The sequence below is a fragment of the Bos indicus x Bos taurus genome, chromosome 16 (genome assembly GCF_003369695.1).
Source record: "Bos indicus x Bos taurus breed Angus x Brahman F1 hybrid chromosome 16, Bos_hybrid_MaternalHap_v2.0, whole genome shotgun sequence".
Lineage (NCBI taxonomy): Eukaryota > Metazoa > Chordata > Mammalia > Artiodactyla > Bovidae > Bos > Bos indicus x Bos taurus.
Genome location: NC_040091.1, coordinates 72,979,290 through 73,002,517, shown reverse-complemented (window position 1 = coordinate 73,002,517; position 23,228 = coordinate 72,979,290). Strand labels below are relative to the sequence as shown.

Here is a 23,228-nt window from a genome sequence, read left to right as displayed (position 1 = left end):
TTTTGAATTTATCTTTTTCCTTTATTTGCTGTATGATTCCTCTACCTACAATAGTAAATTCATTTTGTGATTTGAGGCAGTTTAGTAACAGAGTTGGTGCGGTGCATGTTAACTCTTTAAGCAAAAATTAAAAATAGCCATTTTAGCATAAAAAATATAAAAGACAGCACAGACCAAGGGGAGGCAGGACTCTGCTGTTTGACAGGCAAAGGACTGCTCTGTCCTCACGAGTGCACCTCCCCTTTCTCCTCCTGACCCTAACCTCAGGAAAACCCCTTTGTTCATTTGAGGGATAAGTGTGGCCACGTGGAAGCAGCAGAGGTGAGGACCTGGGGATACACCTGACCGCTTCGGCTTTTGCCAACGTCACTGTGAACTTAACTGCTTGATAAGCTCAGACCCACCAGCTATTGCGGGGCGAGAGGACACTCTCTGACTGACAAGGGCGCCCCCTTCAGGCCAATTCCTCCTCCTCCCCACTCCCGCTCCCTCTTCTGGCCCCCATTGCCTTAGGTCTTGGTGACCACACAGTTTCTCTGCTGGCTTTCCAGGCTCTCATCTCTCCCAGCATCAAACACCTCGCCGCTGGGCTCCCATCAGTACCCTCGCTTCTAAACCTGCAGCGACGCTCTGCTGCCTTGGTGGGCAAGCCCAAAGCCCCCCGCTGTTTCAACACCCTGCCCGGCCAATCTAATCTCCCGCTGCACCGCAGGCTGTCATCTCCAGCACGCGTCTTGTACGTTCCAAGCTCTGTGTTTTCCTAATCCCTTCCCCCCCACCACAGCTCCCAGATCTGGGCCTACTCGTCCTTAAGGCCCAGGCTGACTCCCATGAAACTTTTCCATGAAACCTGTCCTGACATCTCAAGCCCACAGCTGGCTCCCCATGGCCGCATCTCTGGTGACAATTGGGAGTTAATAGCATCCTCGCTGCTGTTGCTTTGTCTCTAATTGTTGTCTGTGTTTTAGTTTATGCTTAATAAACATTTTGTTGAATTGCTGATTGGGGGAAACAGTGATAAGGCCATTACAAGAATCTGAAGGGGGTCTAACTGTAAGCATGGATGTGTATGTGCACATGTGTGTGTGTGCATAGGTGTGCATGTGTTATCAGACCCAAAGCGCTCTTCCACCTCCTTGGGAAACATTTTCTAGTCACCTCTGTCAGTACCAGAGCAGTGGATGCTCTGTGCCTGCTCTGACCTGTGATGTCTGGCGTGTGACCCAGTCAGTACCTGCCTTCTGAACTCGGCATGAAGAGGTGACACTGTGCCCCCACGCAGTCTAACACCTGCTGAACCTACTTGCGTTTGCACAGCTGAGAACTCAGTCCCAGCGCTGTGGCTCGCCAGCACCAGCAGTGTGCAGGGAGATGGGAGGGAATTGGCAGGAGGAGGCCAGCGGATGCTCACAGACAGGTCCTTGCCCGATGCAAAGTGGTATCAGAATGCAAAGTACTCTTCACCACAGAGCAACACATTCTGCGTTACAAAGTACAGAACTGACTGGCTTCTGTTTGGACGGTAGAAGCTCTGTGAGTGTGGATTCTGAGTCCGACTTCCATCTTCAATCCCTAGTACAGATCCCTAGCACTGGCTTGATAAGTAGTTAAGGAGTGAGGGTATGTATATGCACGCTGGGGGAGACTTCAGAGGGGCAGAATTCAGCTCCCTACAGAGCTGCTGACATCTTTGGTGCCCATGGAACTTACCGGACAATCTCATACAGTGATAAACTCCCCGGTTCCAGTGTCCAAGCAGGAAAAGGAGAGCTGCCATCAACGATGCTATATGCAGAGAACCTAAGCACTAAGCGGAAGCTAGACCCATAGCAATAATATGCTGTTATTCTCGTGACCAATACTGATGAGTTAGCATTTATTGAGTACTGACTAGTATACCTGCCATGAGAAGTTCTATCTTATTTATTTGACTCTCAAAGGCATTTCTACTTCTGGTGGGACCTATCTGGTTCATCACTAAACACTGGCTGAGTGCCCACCCTGTGCGAGACACAGGAGGGTTAGGGAAAGGAGGTCAAGACAGCGGGAAGAGAGGCAAAATCACTCTGCTAAGAACTCTCTATTGGAGAAGGAAATGGCAACCCACTCCAGTATTCTTGCCTGGACAATCCCAGGGACAGATGAGCCTGGTGGGCTGCCGTCTAGGGGGTCACACAGAGTCGGACACGACTGGAGTGACTTAGCAGCAGCAGCAGCAAAAACTGTCAGTCCCAGAAGGGAGACAGCAGTGGAAACACAGATTAGAATTCAAGGCAGAAAAAGGGTAAGAGAGAGAGCGGTAGATGAAAAGTTTTGGGAACCAGCACAGAGGAGGGAGTGATTATTTCTCAAGAGGTAAGGAAATAATAGAAGGTTTCATGGAGGAGATGGTATTTGATGTGAGCTTTTAAAATCTATAGCATTTCCATAGGCAGAGAATGAAGAAGGGCTATTCTACCCTGATAGAGCTGCAGAAGCAAAGGTCAGGAGCTCTGGAAATCAGTGGCATGTTAGAAATCAGTGTCTTCTATGATGTGGCTGGAGCATCCGCTGGGTGGACAGGGGCACATGGGGTGGGGTGCGGGGTAGTATCGTGACAGATCCTGTAATGCCTGCCATGACGGGATGAGGCGTTTGTATTTTATTCTGTAGGGAATGGATATTTTTGAGGTGATCATTCTACCAAAAATTAAAGTTGGAGAGAGAATAATAGCAGCTCACACTTACCGACAACCTACCAAGTGCCAGTCATCATTCTCAGCCTTCTGTCTTGCTCCACTCAACTAACGCGTGAGACAAGTTCAGTGATCATCCCATTGACCAGATGAGAAAACTGAGGCACAGAGAGGTTAAGCCACTTGTCCAAGGTCACACACCCAGTTAATAGACAACCCAGGCATCCAACCTAGAAGCCTTCTCCAGAGCCTCTTTTAACTATCCCAATGGACTACTTCACCCAGGGACCAATTAGAATCTAGGTTATTACAACAGTACCCAAGAGAGAAGGGGGACCGGAATTAAGGTTGTGGAGATGAAAATAGATGTCCCCTTTTACATAAGAAAGGGGGGCAGGGGATATATATATTCTTTTGTTTGTATCTGCATGAAACGCTGGAGAGACACAGGAGAAACTGGTAAAAGCGACCACTTGTAGAGGGAAGGTAGGGGCAAGGGGTGGGTGTGGAGTGCACGGGGTGAGACGCCTTTCTGTTTGGCTTTCAATAGAATCCTGATTGCTGACCCATAGGAATGTGGTGTTTATTCAAAAAACCCAAGTGATAAAAACTGCAAAGGCACAATTTAAGAGCCTAGAGTTTCCGGAAGGAGGGGAATGGTCTCCTTGGGGGCCAACAGGTTAGGACTGAAAAGAGGATGGCAGACTTAGGGATCGGAATGCTTTACTTCTAAAAACAGGGGACCTACCACCAATACCGGGTGAAGCCATCCAGCACTGTGTCCCCCTGCGGGACACCCAAGTGCTTCTCCTCCCGTTCTGTAAGACCCAGGGGGCTCTACTGTCTCTACCTTCAGCCAGTATAGGTGTCTTATTGCTCAGGAAGGTATCTGAGACAACATATACCAGCTACAGAGTGGTTAAGAGGGAGACTGAGGCAAGCAGTCTCTGATTTTCTGTTACCACCGCATTCAGGCCGATGGCAATCTTTGTCATTTTGTTTTGCCTTTGATTCCTCCCCTCTCTGCATCACACATGTCAACGCAAACACAATCACACACACAGCATAAAAGGGGCCCTGGGCAAAAGGATTTTTTCTGGATCTGTTCAGAGGGAAGGAAAGGCAGAGGAAACGAAGGAGACATGCAAGCCGCCCTAGCTCCTTTTCCTCCCCTTTAAGACTGCTTGGTTACCGTCCTGGGAAAGAAAATCTCTGCATTCCTCCCCTTTAATTCGGTGTATTGTTGAAGAGCTGGAGCCGGCTGAGCCTCCCAGACCTGTAGGAGCTGGAGTAGGAGGACCAGGAGGACCATTCTCTTGGAGTCCCTGGGTAAGATGAACCTGCTTCTTTATTTGGTCCGGGGAGCCTTCTTCGCTTAGCCGGAGGCTGCTGGCACCAAGAGAGTGGGTTTCAACAGCCACTCTTGGAAACAACTTGGGTGTTTATTTCAGCCCCAGGTCCTGTCTTGCCTGACTCTGGAGGTGTCAGAAGGAAGTTGTAGCTGCCTGGGAAGATAAGTCTGAATGGAGGTCTGGGAGGGAATCTCTGGTGAGGGGGCAGACATCTGGCCATAACTTCAGGGCTGGTTTGAGTGGGAACCTTCTGCCCTTCTGGGCAGAGAAAGGGGAGCAAAATATTCGTATGTGCCTCGCCTGCCATGCCCGCCTGCATTCCAGGGGCAGCCCTGTCGGCTCTGTGCCTGGAGGGGCCGTCCATGTGCAGGGTGTCAGGACCGCCAGCATCCTCACCTCCCTCCCTCCTGCTCTGCCTGCATCTCTTAACCTCTGACCCATCTGTCAAATGCCCTGTTCTGGTCCTCCCTACCTGTTCGGTTGTTGTGAGGATTAGGAGAGCCAGTGTGGAGCGGGGGCGGGGAGGTGGGGAAAGGAGGTTAGTAAACAGCCTGTGGCTCCACAGACCCAAGGACCAGCCTCAGTCCCTCCCGGCCAGTCCCGGCTGCGTTAGCATGCAGAACCCGGCGGCGGCACCGCTGTCAGTCACGCGGCTCCTCCCTCGCCTTCCCCGGGGGCGCCTCTGTCTCCCCTTCCGTCTTTCAACTTCCCTAGTTCAGTTCTCAAGTCAGGATGGTCACAGGAGGTCTGGACTCACCACCACCACCCCCATCCGCACTGGGGCCCCTTCTCTCCACGTAACTTTGACGCACGAACATTAACCCTGAAGCTCCCGGAGGCAGTTGTCGGGGCTCTCTCACCGCTGCCCTGGCGGCACTGCATGGCTGGCCAGCTGCTTGTTCTGGAATCAGATCAACCGATGAAGAGGAAAATCTCTGAGAAGGGTCACGGGAGTCAAGAGGGTTCCCTCTTGGGTAAGGAGACCATCTTTCTCATATCAGAGGCTGGAGACAGTCCGACCCCGGGCAGTCCTACTTGGCTGAAGCTTTATCTAGGACCAAAGACAAGACCCCACAGGCCATAGCACAAAGTGCTTAGTAATACCTGATATGGGGACCACACTTGACAGTGAGTAATGTGCTTTTAATTAATCATCTTTAAGACAAGCCCATAGGGTTGGTGGGGCGAGTCGCATTTCCTCTGAGGCTCTACCAGGCAAAGCTGGATATGGTCGTATCCATTTGATGACAGCGGCATTTGCACCCAGATCTTCTGATATAATCAGAGACCTTTCCATGATACTATACTACAGACAGATGTGGTGTGGGTGTGAGTGTTTGTATGTGTATTAAGAGCACTCTTTAGAAAGAGAGGGCAAAACTTTGGGAAAGAAGCTCAAGGTTAGACTGAGAAAAGGTTTGAGCTGGAGCCAGGAGTCACTTAGGCATTAGATAGATGTCCAGCCTCAGCGTAAATTTGAGACAGCTGAGAAATCCAGGCTTCCCAGATAACGGGAGCCAGCCACATGTTCCAGGGGCAATCAGTCTGGTGGTGGGATTATAGGAGAGCACCCTGAGGATGAGGTTGGAGGTAAGTGAAATTCGGACAACCACCTCCAGGAAAGAGGCAACAGGTTCCATGTGGGGAGGGGTGGGGGTTGGACAGGGAGACTGCTGTGGGGGTCTGAAGGGCTGGGGCTTGTGCCCTGCTCTGTCCCTTCCTGTGTTAGATTTAGGTCATTTTTCTTAATATCTCCACCTGTCAGTACCTCCACTACAAAACAGGGTTAACGATCCCTACCTTGGGAGACATTAAACAAGATAATGCAGGTAAAGCGCCCAGCACAGGCATCACCCACCCAGGGATTCAGTCTGCAGCAGCGAAAACCTGAGGGTCTGGGTGCAATTCCTGGCGGTGGCGACTGAGATGAATCCCCCTCTAGGAGGCCAGTGCCTCCCTGACTCCCTGTCCCCCATTCACACACAGACACGCGGCCAGAAATAAATAAGCCTTGGGGCCCAGCCGCAGCCTGCCAGAGGCAGCAGAGTGAATGAGCTGCAGCATGAATGAGGGAGGGCGGCTGTCTGCAAACAGGCTTCGAGCCGGCTCTACAAACGAGTGGTCAAGGGCGAGGGGGCTGGGGCTGGGCAGCCGCCTGCGTGAAACCGAGCTAGCTAGCGATGGGGTTGGGGGGGTGGGGTGGGGGCGCTGCACAGGCTGTGGATGGTTGTCAATGCCCCGGAGCAGGGAGGTGGGGAAGGGGAAGCATGGCATAATTCAGAGCTTCTCAAGTGGTGTAACCCACGCCATCGTGAGCTCAAGATGGTCCTTCCTCCTGCTCCCACTCCCGGCAATCCTTCCTCTCACCCTCCCAGGGGTGCAGTAGAGTGAGCCCCACTTGGGTACCAACGACGCCCCCCTCCCACCCCCCACTTCCCCCACCTCCCGTGTGGAAATGGGTCTTAAAGGCAAAGTGTGGCAGACACACAGTTAAGCCTAGGTGGGATGATGTGAGAGAATAGCATTGAAACTTGTATATTACCGTATGCAAAATAGATGACCAGTGCAAGTTTGGTGCATGAAGCAGGCCACCCAAAGCCGGTGCTCTGGGACAACCCAGAGGGATGGGGTAGGGAGGGAGGTGGGACGGGGGCTCCAGGATGGGGGGCACACATGTATACCTGTCACTGATTCATGTTGGTTATGTATGGCAAAAACCATCACAATATTGTAAAGTAAGTATCCGCCAATCAAAAGTAATTAATTAATTAAAAAATAATGAGACCCTTGAGCGCTGCTTAGAACTAGAAGCCCCGATGGAGATCAGCCCACGGAGAAACCCAGCTCGGGCAGGGTTCCCTCTGTGCTCCAGTAGATCCCTTTTTGGGAGAGCAGCAGATAAAATCGTTGGTCTGCATTTCAGGACCATGATGTATGAAGCGTTATGTGTCCTCAAGCACTTTAGAATCACAGTGAGAAGGAGTCACAGTTGAGAGGCACGTGGGAGCTGAGATCCGCTGGGGAAACAGCAGACTCATGTCTCCTGCTGTGCGCTCACCCCTATTTCAATTGTTTCCCCTCTCCTCCTACCCCCAGCAATTCATCCCCGTGCCTGTAAAGTGGGCTCACGGCTTGAGAGGCTGCAGCATGCTTTTGTGCCCATTGATGTATTGGACACCCACAGGAATTCTGGGAAATGGAGACAGTAGGGATTATTAGTCCCATCCAGCAGAGGAGGAAACCGAACACACGAAGAGTAAGGAACACGCCCAGCTCTCTCCAGTGACTCATGTGTCGACCCCTCAGCCACCAACCCAAACCCCTTATTTCCTCTTTATTTCCTCTGCAAGAGTCACACAATAAACCTCAAGCAGCTTGTGAATTCTGACTTGTCAGTGCAGCAGGGTTTGATTAAACCTAAATGTGGGTTTGAGAGTGAAGTAAACTGCAGGAGGCAATTGAAAAACAACCTTCCTCAGTGACCTGGCGGGGGACAGAAGCTGGCGTGCAGAGATGGGTTTGGAGGCGCCAGATTAGGGAGAAGGCTGGGGAGGCAGCTGGTGTTCCTGGGAGAGTCTGTCCATCAAGAAGTGTCCAGGGGCCTTTCGGGTCCAGGGCCCAGGCCCGGGCAAGCAGACCAGCCACTTGAGCTGCAGCCCATGGTTGGAGATAGGTTCTGACAGCACGCACAAGGCCCGGCCACGTGCCCGCGCACCAAGAGGAGAGCAGGGCTGTGAGTGATGACAGCACGCTGCTGGAAATGTCATATATTGCTCAAGTATGCAATCGCAGAGCATCAGAGCTGGCCCAGTCCCCATTTTCCCCAGCAGGCTCTGAGCAAGCCTAGATCTTCTGGATGCTCGTAGGAGTTGCATAAGGAAAGAATTTACAATTACAATCTAGTAAAGTTGGGAGATGCCAGCTTACAGAACATGAAGCGGTGTCTTTAAAACTCTCAGAGCCTTTAATAAGCTAACATGGATCTTGACTCTCCAAGAAGGGGCGGATAGCAAATCCACTTTGGTTGCAGAGTCTCCTGGGACGAATATTCTTAAAACAAAAAAGTCAAGGAACCCCAATCTAGTTCATTTTCCTGTTTCTACTAAGGAAAAGGTGAAAGCCCAGAGATGTACAGAACTCTGCCTAGGGCTGCACAGCTCACTGGTGCCACGCCAAGACTGGAGCCGGAACCTGACCTCTTTCCAGTGCACTTCTCAGTCCAGGGGATGATGAGAAGTGCAATTTAGTCCAGGAAACTGTGGGGCCTGGGCCAGAAACTGTCCCAGCTTTGGTCTTTTAGCCCCTTTATGGCCAAACAATGTATATATTCCTCTGGTTCTGTGTGCCCTAGCCTGGAGACAGAGAGTACATTCTTATGAAAGATGAGCCAACTGATAACCTCCCTCTTAAGACCCACTGCCCTTTCTGAGTCATGCTCTCAAGGAGTGGGAAACCCCAGAGACTGTCTCAGGTGGGCTGATCCCTCTGGGGTCTGTGAAAGAGCCACACCTGCCCCGCAGGAGGGCTCTGAGGCCTGCCCAACATGCCCCAGAGGCACGCACACATCCTTGCTCAGAGGCCTCAGGTGAGACCCTGGAGAAGAAGGTGCTTCACAGAGACAGAGTTGAGAGCCATCATCCCTGGGTTTAGGCGGCAGACCTGCTGCTCAAAGATCCTCCCCTTCCCTGTGTCCATCTCCCCCACTTTACTCACATCCAGCTTAGAAAGCTACTGTTGGTTTGGGAGATATACATTTGGATTGCGTTGAATGCCTCTGGATTCTACCGTGGTGCCCCTGAGATTTTGGGACATCCGATCAGGTGGGGTGACACTGAAGCAATTAGCCCTGCTGATTCTTTTTTTTTTTTTTTAAGCACCTCGGAGCAGAGTCTTAAGTGGCTATGACTCAAAGTAGAAAACTTCAGCTAAGGAAGCCATGCAGATCAGGGCAGACAGGAATGAGGGTCCAGGGAGAGAGGGCCCAGGGCAGGGTGGGGTCAGGAGGTGACTGGATCCCTATGGGATATGGTGACGACAATGGTGAGGATAAGCTTCCTCCGCCTTCGAGTTCTGTCTGGGGCTAATACTGCCCCCCTCCCACCGCCCCCGGTGACCAGATGGAGCCTGGGAAGGAGACAAGGACAGCAGTGTTCCATGGAAGAAGTATGTGAAGCATGCCTGCCTCCCAGGCTCACAGCCTGAGCATCTCTCACCAGAATCTCATACGTAGCCATGCTGGATGCCACCAGCCCATTCCCAGAAGCTCAGAAAGGGTCACGATCCGGGGCAGAGCCCACCAGAAGGTTGTGCAGCCTTTAGGAAGAACTTTTCCATCCGTGGTCTTCCCGCCCTGCTCCCCCACTCCCCCAAGCTATGAAATTTTCTCCCAAGAGATCAGGAAGGCCATCAGTCTTGTGGAAGACCACACCACAGAGCAGGAACTAAAAGCCAGGCATTGTTCTGCAGGAATCACTTTAGAAGCAAGTGAAAACAATACTGAAGTTTCAACCTCCTCAGAATTTGTTTTTTTTTTTTTTTTTCCTCCACTGAAAGGGCCTCAATTACAGAAGTCGAGAGAGGAGGGGGAAGATTTCCAGGCAAAGAAGCAAGAGGCAGCAATAGCAGGCTGCCCCTGCCCCGCCCCAGCTCAGTGTCCAGTCAGGCCCCCAGTGCACAGGGGCAGCGAGGTCCTGAGATTTCTCCACGATCAAGGAGGGAATGAAGTGGAACTTCAGTGGGGTTTCAGACGGGGGCCCTGAGCTTTCCACGTGGCTTGGAAGATGGAACTGAATCGTTAGGATGGAGTGTATGGGAGTAGGGGTGGGCGGGAAAGATGTTTTCGTATAGCTGAGCTTAGGCTAAGAATACTGTGTTTTTAAGCTATTTAAGAGCAATGGGAAAGAAGGAACAGTGAGTACAGAGCTGCTAATGAGGCGGTGATGCCTCCTGGAGAGTGAGACCATCAATCCAAGGGGTTCCAGAAAGGGGAGTGACGCGCGCCCCGTGGATGGATGGACGTGCACTGGAAAGAAGGCTCTGGGTTGGCTCCTTACTTGGAAAAGGGGCATCTGAAGGCCTGTTGTTCTATGGAGGGGGAGACACAGAGGGAGTCGCACAAACTAATGCTGTTGCTCCTTGTAAGATCCAAGCCTTGACCCTCATCCCCTACAGCCTTCAAGACTTCTCAGCTGTTGTGTATCTAGACAGTAAGATGCATTTGGTCCAAGTCCAGCTGCCAATAACTGTGATAAGTGGAAGCTGCTAGATTTGGGGCTAAGAATCTGCAGAATAGTACCTGGCTAAAGATAGCCCTCTATTCTAATATCTCATCTTCCCCAAAGCAGTCTCTGCCACTCAGCGTTCATTTGTCTCCACCTTGGCGACTGTGCTCTCAAAGTTCGAGATCAGCCCATCACATTGCTGGTGGGTCCTCCGCTGGCCAGTGCCTGGACCCTCAGCTGCTGTGGTCCCTCTTGGCTGCCATCCTGCCAAAAGGAATAAATCAACCAATGGGCCTAGAGATATGAAGGAGGAGTACACTGGGCCTACATCTGGCTGGACCCAATGCTAAAGAATGCTTATCATTGCCCACATGTGTCTTTCATAATAAGAGCCTCTATGGGGCTTCCCAGGTGGCGCTAGTGGTAAAGAACCCGCCTGCCAAGGTAGGTGTAGGCAACATAAGAGATGTGGGTTCAGTCCCTGGGTGGAGAAGGGCATGGCAACCCACTCCAGCATTCTTGCCTGGAGAATCCCACAGACAGAGGAGCCAGATGGGCTACAGCCCTTAGGGTTGCACACAGTCAGACACGACTGAAGTGACTTGGCATGCATTATATAGCCAGGTTGCACATTTACACACTAGACTGAAATGTACAAAGGGAATATAGCTTCTTTATTTCCTATGAAAGCTTCCCCTTGGACTCCAGCCTTACCAGACAGCAAAAAGGGAAACTTTACATTTGACCTTGTCCATTATAACCTTGTCCGTAAACATATGACCTCATGGTTAATAAAGAGTCTCATTTGGCTGATCCAGTGTCTTTGAAGAAAACACACAGCCTTGCGACGACCTTTCCTCCCCCTGTTCTATTTCAAGGTGGCCTTCTGTGTTTAAGGTACTTACTTAGCCTGCTAGTGGCAGGGAGAAGGGGGACCCAGACTTATCAGGGGCCTCGCATCATGGCTCTCGGGGATCTTGCCAGAGGCTGCCCAGGGGCCTCTGCAGTGCACCGGGCTCCATCTGGCCCCTAGGGTGTCATGCTGACACCTTCCACTAAAGCCCTGACCCCAGACATTTGCTTCCATCTGAGAAGCCCTGATTGTAGCTGTCTCTTCTTCTGGACTCTGGTTGACAGGCACCCTGGTAGTTATATATCCCCTCTCCAGGGCCATGGGCAGAGGTAAGCTGGTAGATGTTTACCGTCTGGCTCTTGGGGGCTAAGAGAAGGAGTGGAAGAGAGGTCCCGATGGTAACATTTGCCTGTTTCCATTGTGTAAGTATTCCCATGGTGGCTGATTCCATGCTAACAACATGAGGCCACTGAGCATGGAGCATGTTAGACACCATGAGCTTGTCCAAGCCAGCTGCAGCCCCCTCAGGCCCTGGGAAGCTTCTGGGGTCCCTGCAGTCCATGTGACCCTGCTTTCCCACCCACCCCTGGCCACCCAGAGGCGACTGTTCAATGTGGTTGCGGTCAGAGTTCCTCCTAGGCTTGCAGTCTCCCACCATCAGGGTCCTGGGGAGCCCACTCATCCACGTCCCTGATCTCCTCTGTTCCTGGATGGGTGCTTACTCCAAGAGGGTTAGAAACCAAGATGTGTGCTTCTGCCAACTACACCATCTGTCTTCCCATCTCCTTCTCAGGATCCACTTGGGCCAGAATTGTCAGTCTTTCCACGCCTCTTCCTCCTAGCAAGAACCACGCTCGGTCACATTCTTCTTATTTCCAGGGTCTTAAGCCCCCCAGGTATGACTTAAAGGCAGAGAAGAACCTAGAAGCTACTTTATGACATGAGTCCTCTTTGACCTTCACCTAAAGAAGACCAGGGAGACCTGATCGTTTCTGTAACAAGCTCAGGTTCTGTTCTTTCTTGGTTTATCCAGGCTTTAGCACTGTGTACATACTAGCTCACTTGCTTGGTTCCTGACTTCTCCAGTCTTCTGGCACTTTAAAGCCAGTGTTCTTCATCTGACCACTGGGTTATACACTGAGTACCATAAGCAATGTTACCTAACAGTGAAATGTAACAGGAACCCATTTGTCTAGAAATGCATTGAAAAACACTAAGTAAGACTGAAGACCATAGAACTAAGTGTCAAGAGGCTAGAATGCAGTATAATATAGTAGGAGATCCATAGCTTCTGTTCCTAATCTTGAATAAGAAATCTAGAATGCAAACCATTAGCCCTATAATCTTGGCTACATGATCTGATCTTCAGATACATCCTGAATCATCCTTATAAAAGATTTGAGATCTGCTCTATCTACCACACTAGGATATAAGACCACTTCTCTGGTTCTCCAGTTCTCATTACGTCAGTCAGGAAAACAAACACACACTGACGGATGAAGAGGGTTTCCCGAAGGTACTATCTAGGGGGAGTGAGATAGGGTACATACAGCCCCTGGCACATCGTAGGTGTTGACCGTTGAATAAATACACTATTTAGTACTGAGAGAAGCCTAATATAAACTCAGGGCACATTTCAATTCAGATTTTAATGAGGAACTATTTTTACAGCACCGTGCTAAATGTTGTGGGAGTTGCAGAGGAAAAACGATGCTCATTCATCTACTATTCATTCATTTAACTCAGAATAGTAGGAGAGAAGTTAAGAATAGTAATGATTGGAGGAGGCAGCCAAGCTGTGATAATAGAAGTCCGGCTGAGTCGGTAGTCTGAATCAATAAAAAAAAAAACTTGGGGTTGTCATTTCCTTCTCCAGGGGATCTTCCCCACCTAGGGATCAAACCCGGGTCTCCAGCGTTGCAGGCAGATTCTTTACTGTCTGAGCCACCAGGGAAGCTCTAGTGGTATCATAAACAGTTCAGATCCCTTCAAGGTGGATAGTCCAATGTTAATCTATTTGTAAATGTGTTATTGTCCTTAAAGACATTTGCACAAGGGGGAGTTTCCATTATGAGAGTCTAAGCCCTGTGAGCATGGGACACACTCAATAGGCATGTAGTGGCCTGTCAATAAAATTCATCATGGTAATGTAACCTATTTTTGCCAGTTATCCGGATTTTGCTCCCCGTCCTTACTCCTAGTTGTTACATGAAGGATGTGAGTATTATAGATCCTTTTTACAACTTGTTCTCATCCTATTGGAGAAATTACCTGATCAGATCCTTTCTTCCCTTCCTCAAACCAAGCATCCCCAGAAGCTTCAACTCTGGAGGCGATGGGTCGAAAGGAAGAGGATGACTGCAGTTCCTGGAAGAAACAGACCACCAACATCCGGAAAACTTTCATCTTCATGGAAGTGCTGGGATCGTGAGTCCAGGGGCCGAGGCTGGGGCGCGGGGCTGCCTGCTGGTTGGGGGCGGGTTGGAGACAGCTGTCCTGGGCCAGCAGCAGATGATACACCATCTCAACAGGTTGCAGGAGCAGAGTAGGGGCTTCGAGGGGAGGTTCAGGGAAAGGTGCCCTGGGGTGATACAGAGGTCAATTCAGCCCTTTCCCCAAGGTTCTGCCTTCTCCCACCCCCCGCCCGAGACCCCGCCCTGCTTCCAGATCCATAACAACTTGTGAGTCCTGCCCTGGTTGCAGGGAAGAGGAGTTCTGGAGCACTTCCAGGGATCCAGTGACCTGAACCTTCCTGGGCCTCCTCACCTGGCTTCCTCATTCCACTCCCCTCACAGTGAACAGGTCAAACCCACTGTCTGCTGTCTACAGAAGGTGGTGCTTCTGAGGCTATGAAGCCAATGGGTTACACACACCTGAATTGCCTCCCACCGTCACCATCCTCTAGGGCTTCCCTGGTAGCTCGGCTGGTAAAGAATCAGCATGCAATGAACGAGATCCCAGTTCGATTCCTGGGTCAGGAAGATTCCCCTGGAGAAGGGATAGGCCACCCACTCCAGTATTCTTGGACTTTCCTGGTGGCTCAGACAGTAAAGAATCTGTCTGCTGGGTTCGATGACTGGATTGGGAAGATCCCCTGGAGGAGGGCATGGCAACCCACTCCAGGATTCTTGCCTGGAGAAACCCATGGACAGAGGAGCCTGGCGGGCTGCAGTCCATGGAGTCGAAAAGAGTCAGACATGACTGAGCACACGTGCACGGCCACCACCACCACCATCTTCTTGGCTCCATACTGAAGCACCATGTTGGAAAAATAAAGTCGAGTTATAGCCAAGCTCCTGCCCGCCTCTGGGGTGTCTGTGTCTGCCCCTGGACAGCGCTTGCACGCCTGGTGGAGCAGAGACAGCCTGCCTGGGGCTGACTCTCCACTTAGTCCTGCCTTGCCTCCAGGAGGCCGCGGCCTCTGACGCAGGCTGGCAGCGGCTCCGGGCCACCGGCTCTCATGGCCTCCAAACCCCTGCTGGTCAGCTAATTAGTCTAGGCTAATTGGGCTGGGGATGCGAGGGGCCCTTCGTGGGCTGTCCACGCAAGCCAGCTTTCCTTTGAGCCAACTCTGGCTAAGTTTAGCTCCCTCCTCCTGGCTAGGAGGCAGTGACCTTAGGCAGTGATGCTGCCCACACAGTCTCTGAAACCAGAGAGGAGCCAGCTCGGCCCTGAGAGGAGGCCTCTGGGCCCTCCCATCCCAGGCAGGGGTGGCACTCAGCACACAGGAGGGTCTCAGCGGCCACCCTGGGCCTTAGAGCATCCGCTGTCCATGAAGGGCCTTTGCCAAGACAGGGGTGGTTAGCAGGGGCGTTTGGGCAGGAAAGAAGGACAACTTATGAGTGAATCAAAAATGCTTTGCTAAAAAAATCCAGAGAAAGAGGCAAAAAGAAGCCCAGGTTGACAAGAGTGTATTCACCGTCTACTCAGACTTGTGCTACAGGACATTCGGAGACAGAGGTGTGCCACCCTCAAGGAGCTCAGTGAAGTCTGCCAAGCAGCTTCTAAACGCCAGGGGATAGGGGAGCCACCTGGGGAGCTTATTATGCCTCTAACGTTTAAGTATGAAAATGTTAAGTGAAAGGGAAATAATAGTACAGTGAACTCTGCTATACCTATCACCTAAACCCAATTGTTAACATTTCACTGTATTTGCTTTACACACACACACACTTCACCGCACAATTTGTAAACAAGTTGCATACATCATGACACATCGTCTCTGGATCCTCTGTCTGCGCCACCTGAGAACGAAGGCATTTTCTCCTATATCCACAGTGCCACTGTCACAGTCAAGAAAAGGAATCATTTCCTAGTTTCATTTCAGTCTAGGGAATTTTTGAAAAATACAGCTTCCTGGTCTCAGGATACTAAACTGGAATTTAAAGGGGCTAGGACCCGGCGGCCAGCCATCTATATTTTGTGTTGTTGGTGGTTCTCACGTACCCAGCCCAGCACTAATATGAGGGGAGCAGACAGACAAGACGGGGCAAGTCACAGCTGTTGCAGCAGCTAAGGCGAACAGAAGCTCGGGAGAAGACACCCCTGCGGCGCTCAGGATGGGGACAGGCAGCCCAGGCTGCAGACCCCGTGGCATTACCCAGGTCGGGTGATCTCGGCAGAGAGGCAGCGCCGACTTGCCCTGTTCAGGAAGCGCCAGGATCTCACAATGAAGGCGCCGTCCCCCTAGTCCTCAGCTCCCCTGGAACCACCCATCAGGGGAAAATAGGCTTTTGTGAAATCTATCCAGACATCACCCACAATTCCAGGGCCCTGGGCAGCTGTAGGGACACTTGGCAAAAGTCGTCCATTACAGAGGGTATGTCTTTGAGCACCAGGCCTCCTTTTTTCAAGGCCCAGGAGGAGATTTTTCTTCTTGGTTCCTCCCTTCCTCTTCTAGCACCCCTGCTCCCAGCAAGAGCAGAAAGCTGTTCAGAGCAGGAAACGCAAATCAAGTTCTATCATGGCAAGTGCTCTTAGCACTGAAGTTCAGCCGTCTTGCCTTCTGACCCATGCAACCTTGGCCACTCAAAACTAGCTCTCTGCTCCCCAGTCTGGCAGACGGCACAATTAAGTCCTCTAATCCCTCTCTGCCCCTGCTCCACACACACACATAAACACACACACCATGCATAAAGCAGCCTGAGCAGAAGAGCAGTAATTACCACAACATTGCACAACCCTAGGAGATGCCACTCACTGCAGGACAGATCCCCCAGGAAGCTCTTAGTTGGATCTCTTTTTCCAAGTGGACTCAGAGGGGGTGTCAGCTTTGAAATCAGGGAACCATCCTCGTGCGGTTCCAAAGATACAGGCAAAAGGAGAAGTCCGAAGGCAAACCTGAGAACATCACAGGTGGGAGGAATCTTTAAGGCCGTGTGGTTCAACGCTCCTTTATAAGGAAAGCAAGGTCTTCAGAAGAGTGGAACACAGTGATAATCCCAGTCCAAACTTCCTACCCGTTCACCCATCCAACCTCCCTCCCTCCATCCGTCCATCACACAAACACATGAGCACTTTCCACCCAGAGCCAGGCATAGGACCCGGTGTCCCTCCGCATCCATCTCCCCTCGTTCTCTGCCTCATCCATAACAAAGGGGCTGGACCACCCTCCAGCAGCCCCACCCCTCCCTGCTGTTCTGCGCTTCCAGGCTTTTTAATCCTGCTTCTTCCTCACCCCCACCTGAAACATCACTTCCAACTTGTTTTTTCCCTGGGCTAACCCTCACTGATCCCTTAAAACTGAGCTCAGCATGTTCTTAAGTCAGAGGGCCACGAATGATGTGATTCTCAGCCAACCCAAGAGGTCACTTTGTACACATTAGGGGGAAAAAAGGCCCTTTTCTCTAGCTCGTGGTCCAGAGTAAAAATGTTATCGTAATTATTGTATGAAAAGATACAGTGGCTCTGAGGTGACGGCCTCTGCTGGGGTTGTGCAGTGTGTGACCCACCCTCCCAAGCACAGCCAAGGCCCTCTCTTTAGTGTCTGTTTCCTGTGGGGTCATAGCATTTCCTGTGGATCTGTCTGTGTCTTATTTCTGACACTAGATTCTAAGCCAGACCAGTACTAATCCCAGGGCCTGACACAGAGAGGTTCTGTCAGCTCAACCCGCGATCTTGGAAAGCCTAACAGCATTTTTCAAAGTGAATGCTAATTGCTCGTTTGTCTGGGCTCTTCACTAATTTACAGGCTGCTTAAGAGCAGAATAAAAACTTTCCTTTTTATCTCTAGTGTCTAAGACTCAGTAGGTGCTCAATAAATCTTGATTGGAGGGATGGGTGAATGAATGAATAGAGCAAGCTCTGAAGGCTCTAATTAACTCGGATCCAAGTGCAGCTGGGGGAAGCAGGAAACAGACACCGGAAACCAAGCGCTTTCTAATGCAGATTCTGGATGTCCTTCCGGAAGCTGGACTGCCACTAGCCTCCATGCTAGAACCCCCAGATGGCAGGGAGAGGATGGCTCCGCTATTTCCCCCCCAACTCTGTCTCGTCTCGTTACTAACCTGTGTTCTCCCTAAAATAGTACTTATAAGGGTAATAGTATTTTACACGTGTGGTTAACTAGATGGCAGGTACACTTTCATGCACTTTACACCTGCTAACTCACATACTCTCCTCAATGTCCCTATGAATCAGATACTATTGACATTCTCATTTTTTGGATGAAGAAACTGGGTATATGACTTGTTACCCAAAATCTGAGGTTCTAACATCAGGCCCCAGCATCCACTGTTCACTAAATGTTGTTATAGCCTCGTCTTTAGAGGACCAGCGCCCCCGACACAGCCCTTAAACCAAGAAGCCTGCAGTTTGGAATCCTACCCTGTGTTCTCACTGGGTTCCAACTTCTCCATCTTCAGACAGCCTGCCCAGAGCAGCTGGGCTCTGTTTTTCGTTCTCACAGATACTACTGAGCAAGCAGATGCTCAGCCCCCTTGCCGCTGATGGTTGGATCACAGTAGTCATCAGCCTCTAAAACTAACAGAGGAGTCTTTTCTCTCTCAGGTTAGAGCCCCATCTCTCAGTGCTACTTCTAACTGCCAAGCAGGGACAACACCATGCTGAAAGTGAAAGTCGCTCAGTCGTGTCTGACTCTTTGCGACCCGGTGGACTATACAGTCCATGGAATTCCCCAGGCCAGAATACTGGAGTAGGTAGCCTTTTCCTTCTCCAGGCGATCTTCCCAACCCAGGGAGTGAACCCAGGTCTCCCACACTGCAGGTGAATTTCTCTACCTGTTGAGCCACAAGGGAAGCCCAAGAACACTGGAGTGGGTAGCCTATCCCTTCTCCAGCGGACCTTCCTGACCCAGGAATGGAACCGGAGTCTCCTACATTGCAGGCAGATTCTTTCAGTTCAGTTCAGTTCAGTCGTTCAGTTGTGTCCAACTCTTTGCGACCCCATGGACTGCAGCACGCCGGGCCTCCCTGTCCATCACCAACTCCTGGAGTTTACCCAACTCATGTCCATTGAGTCGGTGATACCTCTCATCCTCTGTTGTCCCCTTCTCCTCCTGCCCTCAATCTTTCCCAGCGTCAGGGTCTTTTCAAATGAATCAGTTCTTCACATTAGGTGGCCAAAGTATTGGACTTTCAGCTTGGGCATCAGTCTTTCCAATGAATATTCAGGAGTAATTATTCCTATCAAGGAAGCCCACACCATGTCGGGAGAAGACAAGTAAATTGACTCTGTAGTGACCTCTCTCGCTCTCTCTCTTTTTTTTTTTTTTTTAATTAAGTTTTCTCAGAATGTACAGTTGTAGCATTTGTTCACGCATCTTCACCAGCAGCTAGAGTGTCTCCACCATTGGTGTTTCTGGTGTAAATTACTTGAGCTCTGTGCTTTGAAAGCAGCTTAGTGAGTCCTTTACTAAGGAGCTCCTGAAGGCTGCCCTAACTGGGGAACCACGAAGCTACAGCAGTTGGGGTTGTAAGCGTATAGTTGGGCACTTCTTTACAGAATTTGCCATACGCTGCCTCTCTAAGATCAGCAGTGGCCTCTCCTTAAAAGGTTTGCCAAGAGGAGAAATCTGCAGACCTAAAGCAGAGTTTCTGAGAATCATTTCCAAATCGTGGAACTAGGCCAGAGCAACCAGCCCTCTAGCCCCTGAGTCAAAGAATACAATGGCATGTCAGATAGGATCTGCCATGGTGCCCATGATGACAATGAAGCAAATTACCAGCCACACCTTCTTTCATCTGCCCTTTGCTTTTGTCTCCAGCAGGGTTCCCTCGCCTGCCAGTACTAATGTTTATCTCTTGGTGTTCTCTACTCAGAGGAGCGTTCTCAGAAGTTTTCCTGGTGAAGCAAAGGGTAACTGGGAAGCTCTTTGCCCTGAAGTGCATCAAAAAGTCACCTGCCTTCCGGGACAGCAGCCTGGAGAATGAGATCGCTGTGCTGAAAAAGTGAGTGGGTCTTACTGTTGGTCAAGGACGACCAGGGGATCACAACCTTTCCTTCACAAATGACCTTTGAGAGAGACTGAGGTGGGATTTCCACCCCAAAGGTATGAACTCCCTTTGCTCGAGCTGATGAGTCAGTTTGATCCATCAGCTATATTAGCCAGACAGCTATCCTAGCTGATTTTTTTTTCATCAAAACAACTAGTGATCAACTGAGAGCAGAGCTGGTGGTACACATAGACCACAAAGTAATTAGCTCAAAGGACCAAAAATCAATTGAAAGTCAACACCAGAAAGAAGTAACACTTAAGGAAGTAGTACAGAAATGGCAACCCACTCCAGTGTTCTTGCCTGGAAAATCCCAGGGATGGGGGAGCCTGGTGGGCAGCCGTCTCTGGGGTCGCACAGAGTCGGACACGACTGAAGTGACTTAGCAGCAGCAGCAGTACAAGATTTGGAAATGAGCCTCAATTTCTTCTAACGCAAATGTAGGTTCAGTGTTCCAACTATCACGATGGAGACAACACTAGCAAGTCATCAAATGTTTACAACAGGACTCAGAAACCAAACCCCTACGGAACTCCTACAGTAATCCAAAAGTGATTAGGCATCAGGACCACAAAGATGAAGTCGAAAAAACGCTTTATCCTCAGGAACTCATATCTTTGTTAGCAGAGACAGAGGTGCCCATAACAAATGCCAGTCCCATTGGTTGTGAGCCACACTAGCAAAAGGCAGAGTGTAGAAGAGACAGAGATTCGTGTTGCCTGTATGTGTGTCTTCGTGAGTATGAATTTTAGGTACATTTTCAAAGACAACAGACCTTGATGGGTGAGTAGCATTTTATGGAGACAGGAAGGGCAGTGCAGAAAGAGAAGTCAGGTCAAGTGTAGCATAAATATGAACATAGGATCATGGAAGGGCAAGGGACATGAGGGGAGAGTTAGAACTGAAAAGCCCCTGAACTGAGAGTGGGCGCCGTCAAGGGACAGGTGAAGCAGCAGAGAAGGGGACCTGAAAGGGTGTGGGATGCCATGAGAAAGAATATCGGCTTTATTCTGTTGGCAGAGAAAAGTCATCAAGGGGTTTTAAGGCAAAATTTCCATGGTCGGTTTATATTTTAGAGCCATCCCTCTTAAGCATGGTGGTGGATGGATTGGAGGGTGCCAGCCTAGAGGGCAGAAGACCAACTGCCAAACTTTCTCAATCATCGAGGCCAGGGATGAGGACCAGAGGTGGTGGCAAGATCACGTGGCAGCAGGAAGACTGAATCCCAGAGATATTTCAGAGAGCGAGGTGGTTGGGGTTGGCTGGAAGGAGTATAAAAGAAAAAAAGCATTAAAAAAGACCTTGAGATGGAGCTGTTCTGTGGACAGGCATATCATTCATTGCTTAGGACAGCAAATGGAAAGGATGTGTAGGCTGAGACGAAATAGCAATGGGTTGCAATATATTGAATATAAATATCCACCTACCTCTATACATATTGAATAAATATATCCAGCTATCTCTACATAGGAGTGTCTGGTAGAAGTGTTGGTCTGGGCTCCAGAGAGATTAGGGTAGAGAGAGACTATAGGCTCACTGGTCCTTCTTATCATTACATTGTATCCAGTCCCTAACAGCATAGATATTCAATAAGTGTTTGTTCAGTGAGTAAATCATCAATAGATTACTGTTAGCATCATCAGCTTATAAATGTAGATGAATCCATCACAGTCACTGCATGGAGTCTGTATTTTTTTTTAACATCTTCAAGATGCTAGCTACTCCTGATTATGTGCTTACTATTCCTCAAGCGCTGTACTAAGCATTTTACGTGTCTTATCACTTTTCATCCTGATATAATTCTATGGGAGGGATATACTGTATGGACAAGGAAAGCAAGGTTTGAAAGGTTTGAGTAAACCAGCCAAGATTAGCCAAGTAGCAAATGGACCTGAAGTCAGGTCCAGCTGTCTCCAAGTTGAAGTTAATCCTTGTACTGCACAGCCCTGGGTAAAACTACCTCTTCCCCTGGGTAGAGACTTTCCTCCTGGATGGGCATGCACAGAATTGCTGCTTGCAAACCAACCCCTCAGTTAATATGATTATTCTGCTTGACTCAGCCTCTGAGTAATCCCAGACAAAGGTAGTCCAGGGCAGGGTTTCTTGGCCTAGGTGCTACTGACATTTTAGACCAATTAATTCTTTGTTGTGTTGAGGGTTCTCCTAAGCATTGCAGGGTGCTTAGCAACATTACTGTCTCTACCTACTGAATGCCAGGAACACATCCCCCGTCCCCAATTGTGACAAACAAAAACGTCAGTAGGTATTGTCAAAGATCCCCTGAGGGACAAAAGAGCCCCCGCTTGAGAATCACTGATCTAAGGCTTCCCATGGAACTGACCCTCAAAATGAGCATCTGTCTTACTCACAATATCCTGGAACAATCATCTTGCAATGCTTCCTTCTAGGTTATCCATGAGGAGGCTTAGCTAACCTACATCCCAGCTGTTGAGGGATCACACTTGATGGGATGTTTCCGAAGGAGACCTGGAGCCCCATTTTTCAAAATAAACTAATGATCACAGATCCCTCAGCTTCCCTCAGCTCTTTGAGCTTTCTCTCTAGGTAAAGTTTAAAGAGATTCCTGGAGTAACAGTGAGGTGTTTGTTCCTTGAAGTCAGGAGGATCAGTTACCCACTCATAAATGCGAATTGAATACCATGCTGGGAATCTTTTCTTTGGAATTTCTTTGTGACTGCCTACTTATCAGGAAGGCGTCACAAGGATCCTGTCTTCCTAAACATTGTCATCAGAAGTCTCTGAAAGAAATCAAAGTCCATCTAAGCTAGATCTGCTTTCTCTGTCTGGACCACGTGAACCATAGGTCACTCACGGTGACCCTCTCTCTTCCTCAGGATCAAGCACGAGAACATTGTGACCTTGGAGGACATCTATGAGAGCACCACTCACTACTACCTGGTCATGCAGCTGTAAGTGCATGGCGACCCTCTTCCCCGACACAGAGTCTGGTGGGGCCTTAGAAGCCTAGAAGAGGTTTGTCAGTGGTAAGGGAAGGATTGTGATTAAAAGACAAATCAAGGATTAGTTCAAGAGGCTTTGACATGCCAAGAGTTCTTTCTGGTTGTGGACGTGTTCTGAGTGGACCGAGAGTTAAAACTAGGGCTGATAATTGAGTTGGTATGAACCATTGTAGCCTTACCACTTGTTGAAATGGCTGTAGCCCTAACTTGTCCATCCTTCCCTGCTTCCCCATGCCTCTCAGACTTTCTGGACCGCCTCACAACCCTACAATTGAAAGGGTAGTGCCCAGCATAGCAGGAGGCCTCCAGAACCTTCCTCTGGCACTGTGGCTTGAGTCCATTTTGACCCATAAGTCCATGGTCCATAAAGAAAATGAAGTGAAAGTGTTAGTCGCTCAGTTGTATCCGACTCTTTGCAACCCCGTGGACTGTGGCCTGCCAGGCTCCTCTGTCCATGGGATTCCCCAGGCAAGGATACTGGAGTGGGTAACCTTTCCCTTCTCCAGAGGAATCTTCCCAATGCAGGGATCAAGCCCAAGTCTCCTGCATTGCAGACTAATTCTTTACCATCTGAGCCACTAGGAAAGCCCCCCGTGTTCTCTAAACTGGGTATTAAATATCTTAGCATCACTCCAGGGTAAAATTACCATGGAAGTAGAAGCCATAAGTAGATAGATAGCAATTCAATAGAAA

At 49.9% G+C, this 23,228-nt stretch overlaps 1 protein-coding gene across 7 annotated transcripts in view; it reads left to right on the top strand.

The window, feature by feature from the left end:
* Positions 1 to 3,781: 3,781 nt before the first annotated feature.
* CAMK1G (calcium/calmodulin dependent protein kinase IG) overlaps positions 3,782 to 23,228 on the top strand; it is a 30,946-nt gene continuing 11,499 nt past the window's right edge. The window contains exons 1-7 of one of the 7 annotated variants that reach the window (XM_027565720.1): positions 3,782 to 4,004; positions 4,127 to 4,204; positions 5,029 to 5,155; positions 7,124 to 7,283; positions 13,408 to 13,528; positions 19,381 to 19,509; positions 22,410 to 22,484. In XM_027565720.1, coding sequence (XP_027421521.1) covers positions 13,437 to 13,528; positions 19,381 to 19,509; positions 22,410 to 22,484 — 296 coding nt within the window. In that variant the 5' untranslated portion in view covers positions 3,782 to 4,004; positions 4,127 to 4,204; positions 5,029 to 5,155; positions 7,124 to 7,283; positions 13,408 to 13,436. The other 6 variants (XM_027565719.1, XM_027565716.1, XM_027565718.1 and 3 more) reach the window with 6 other exon arrangements.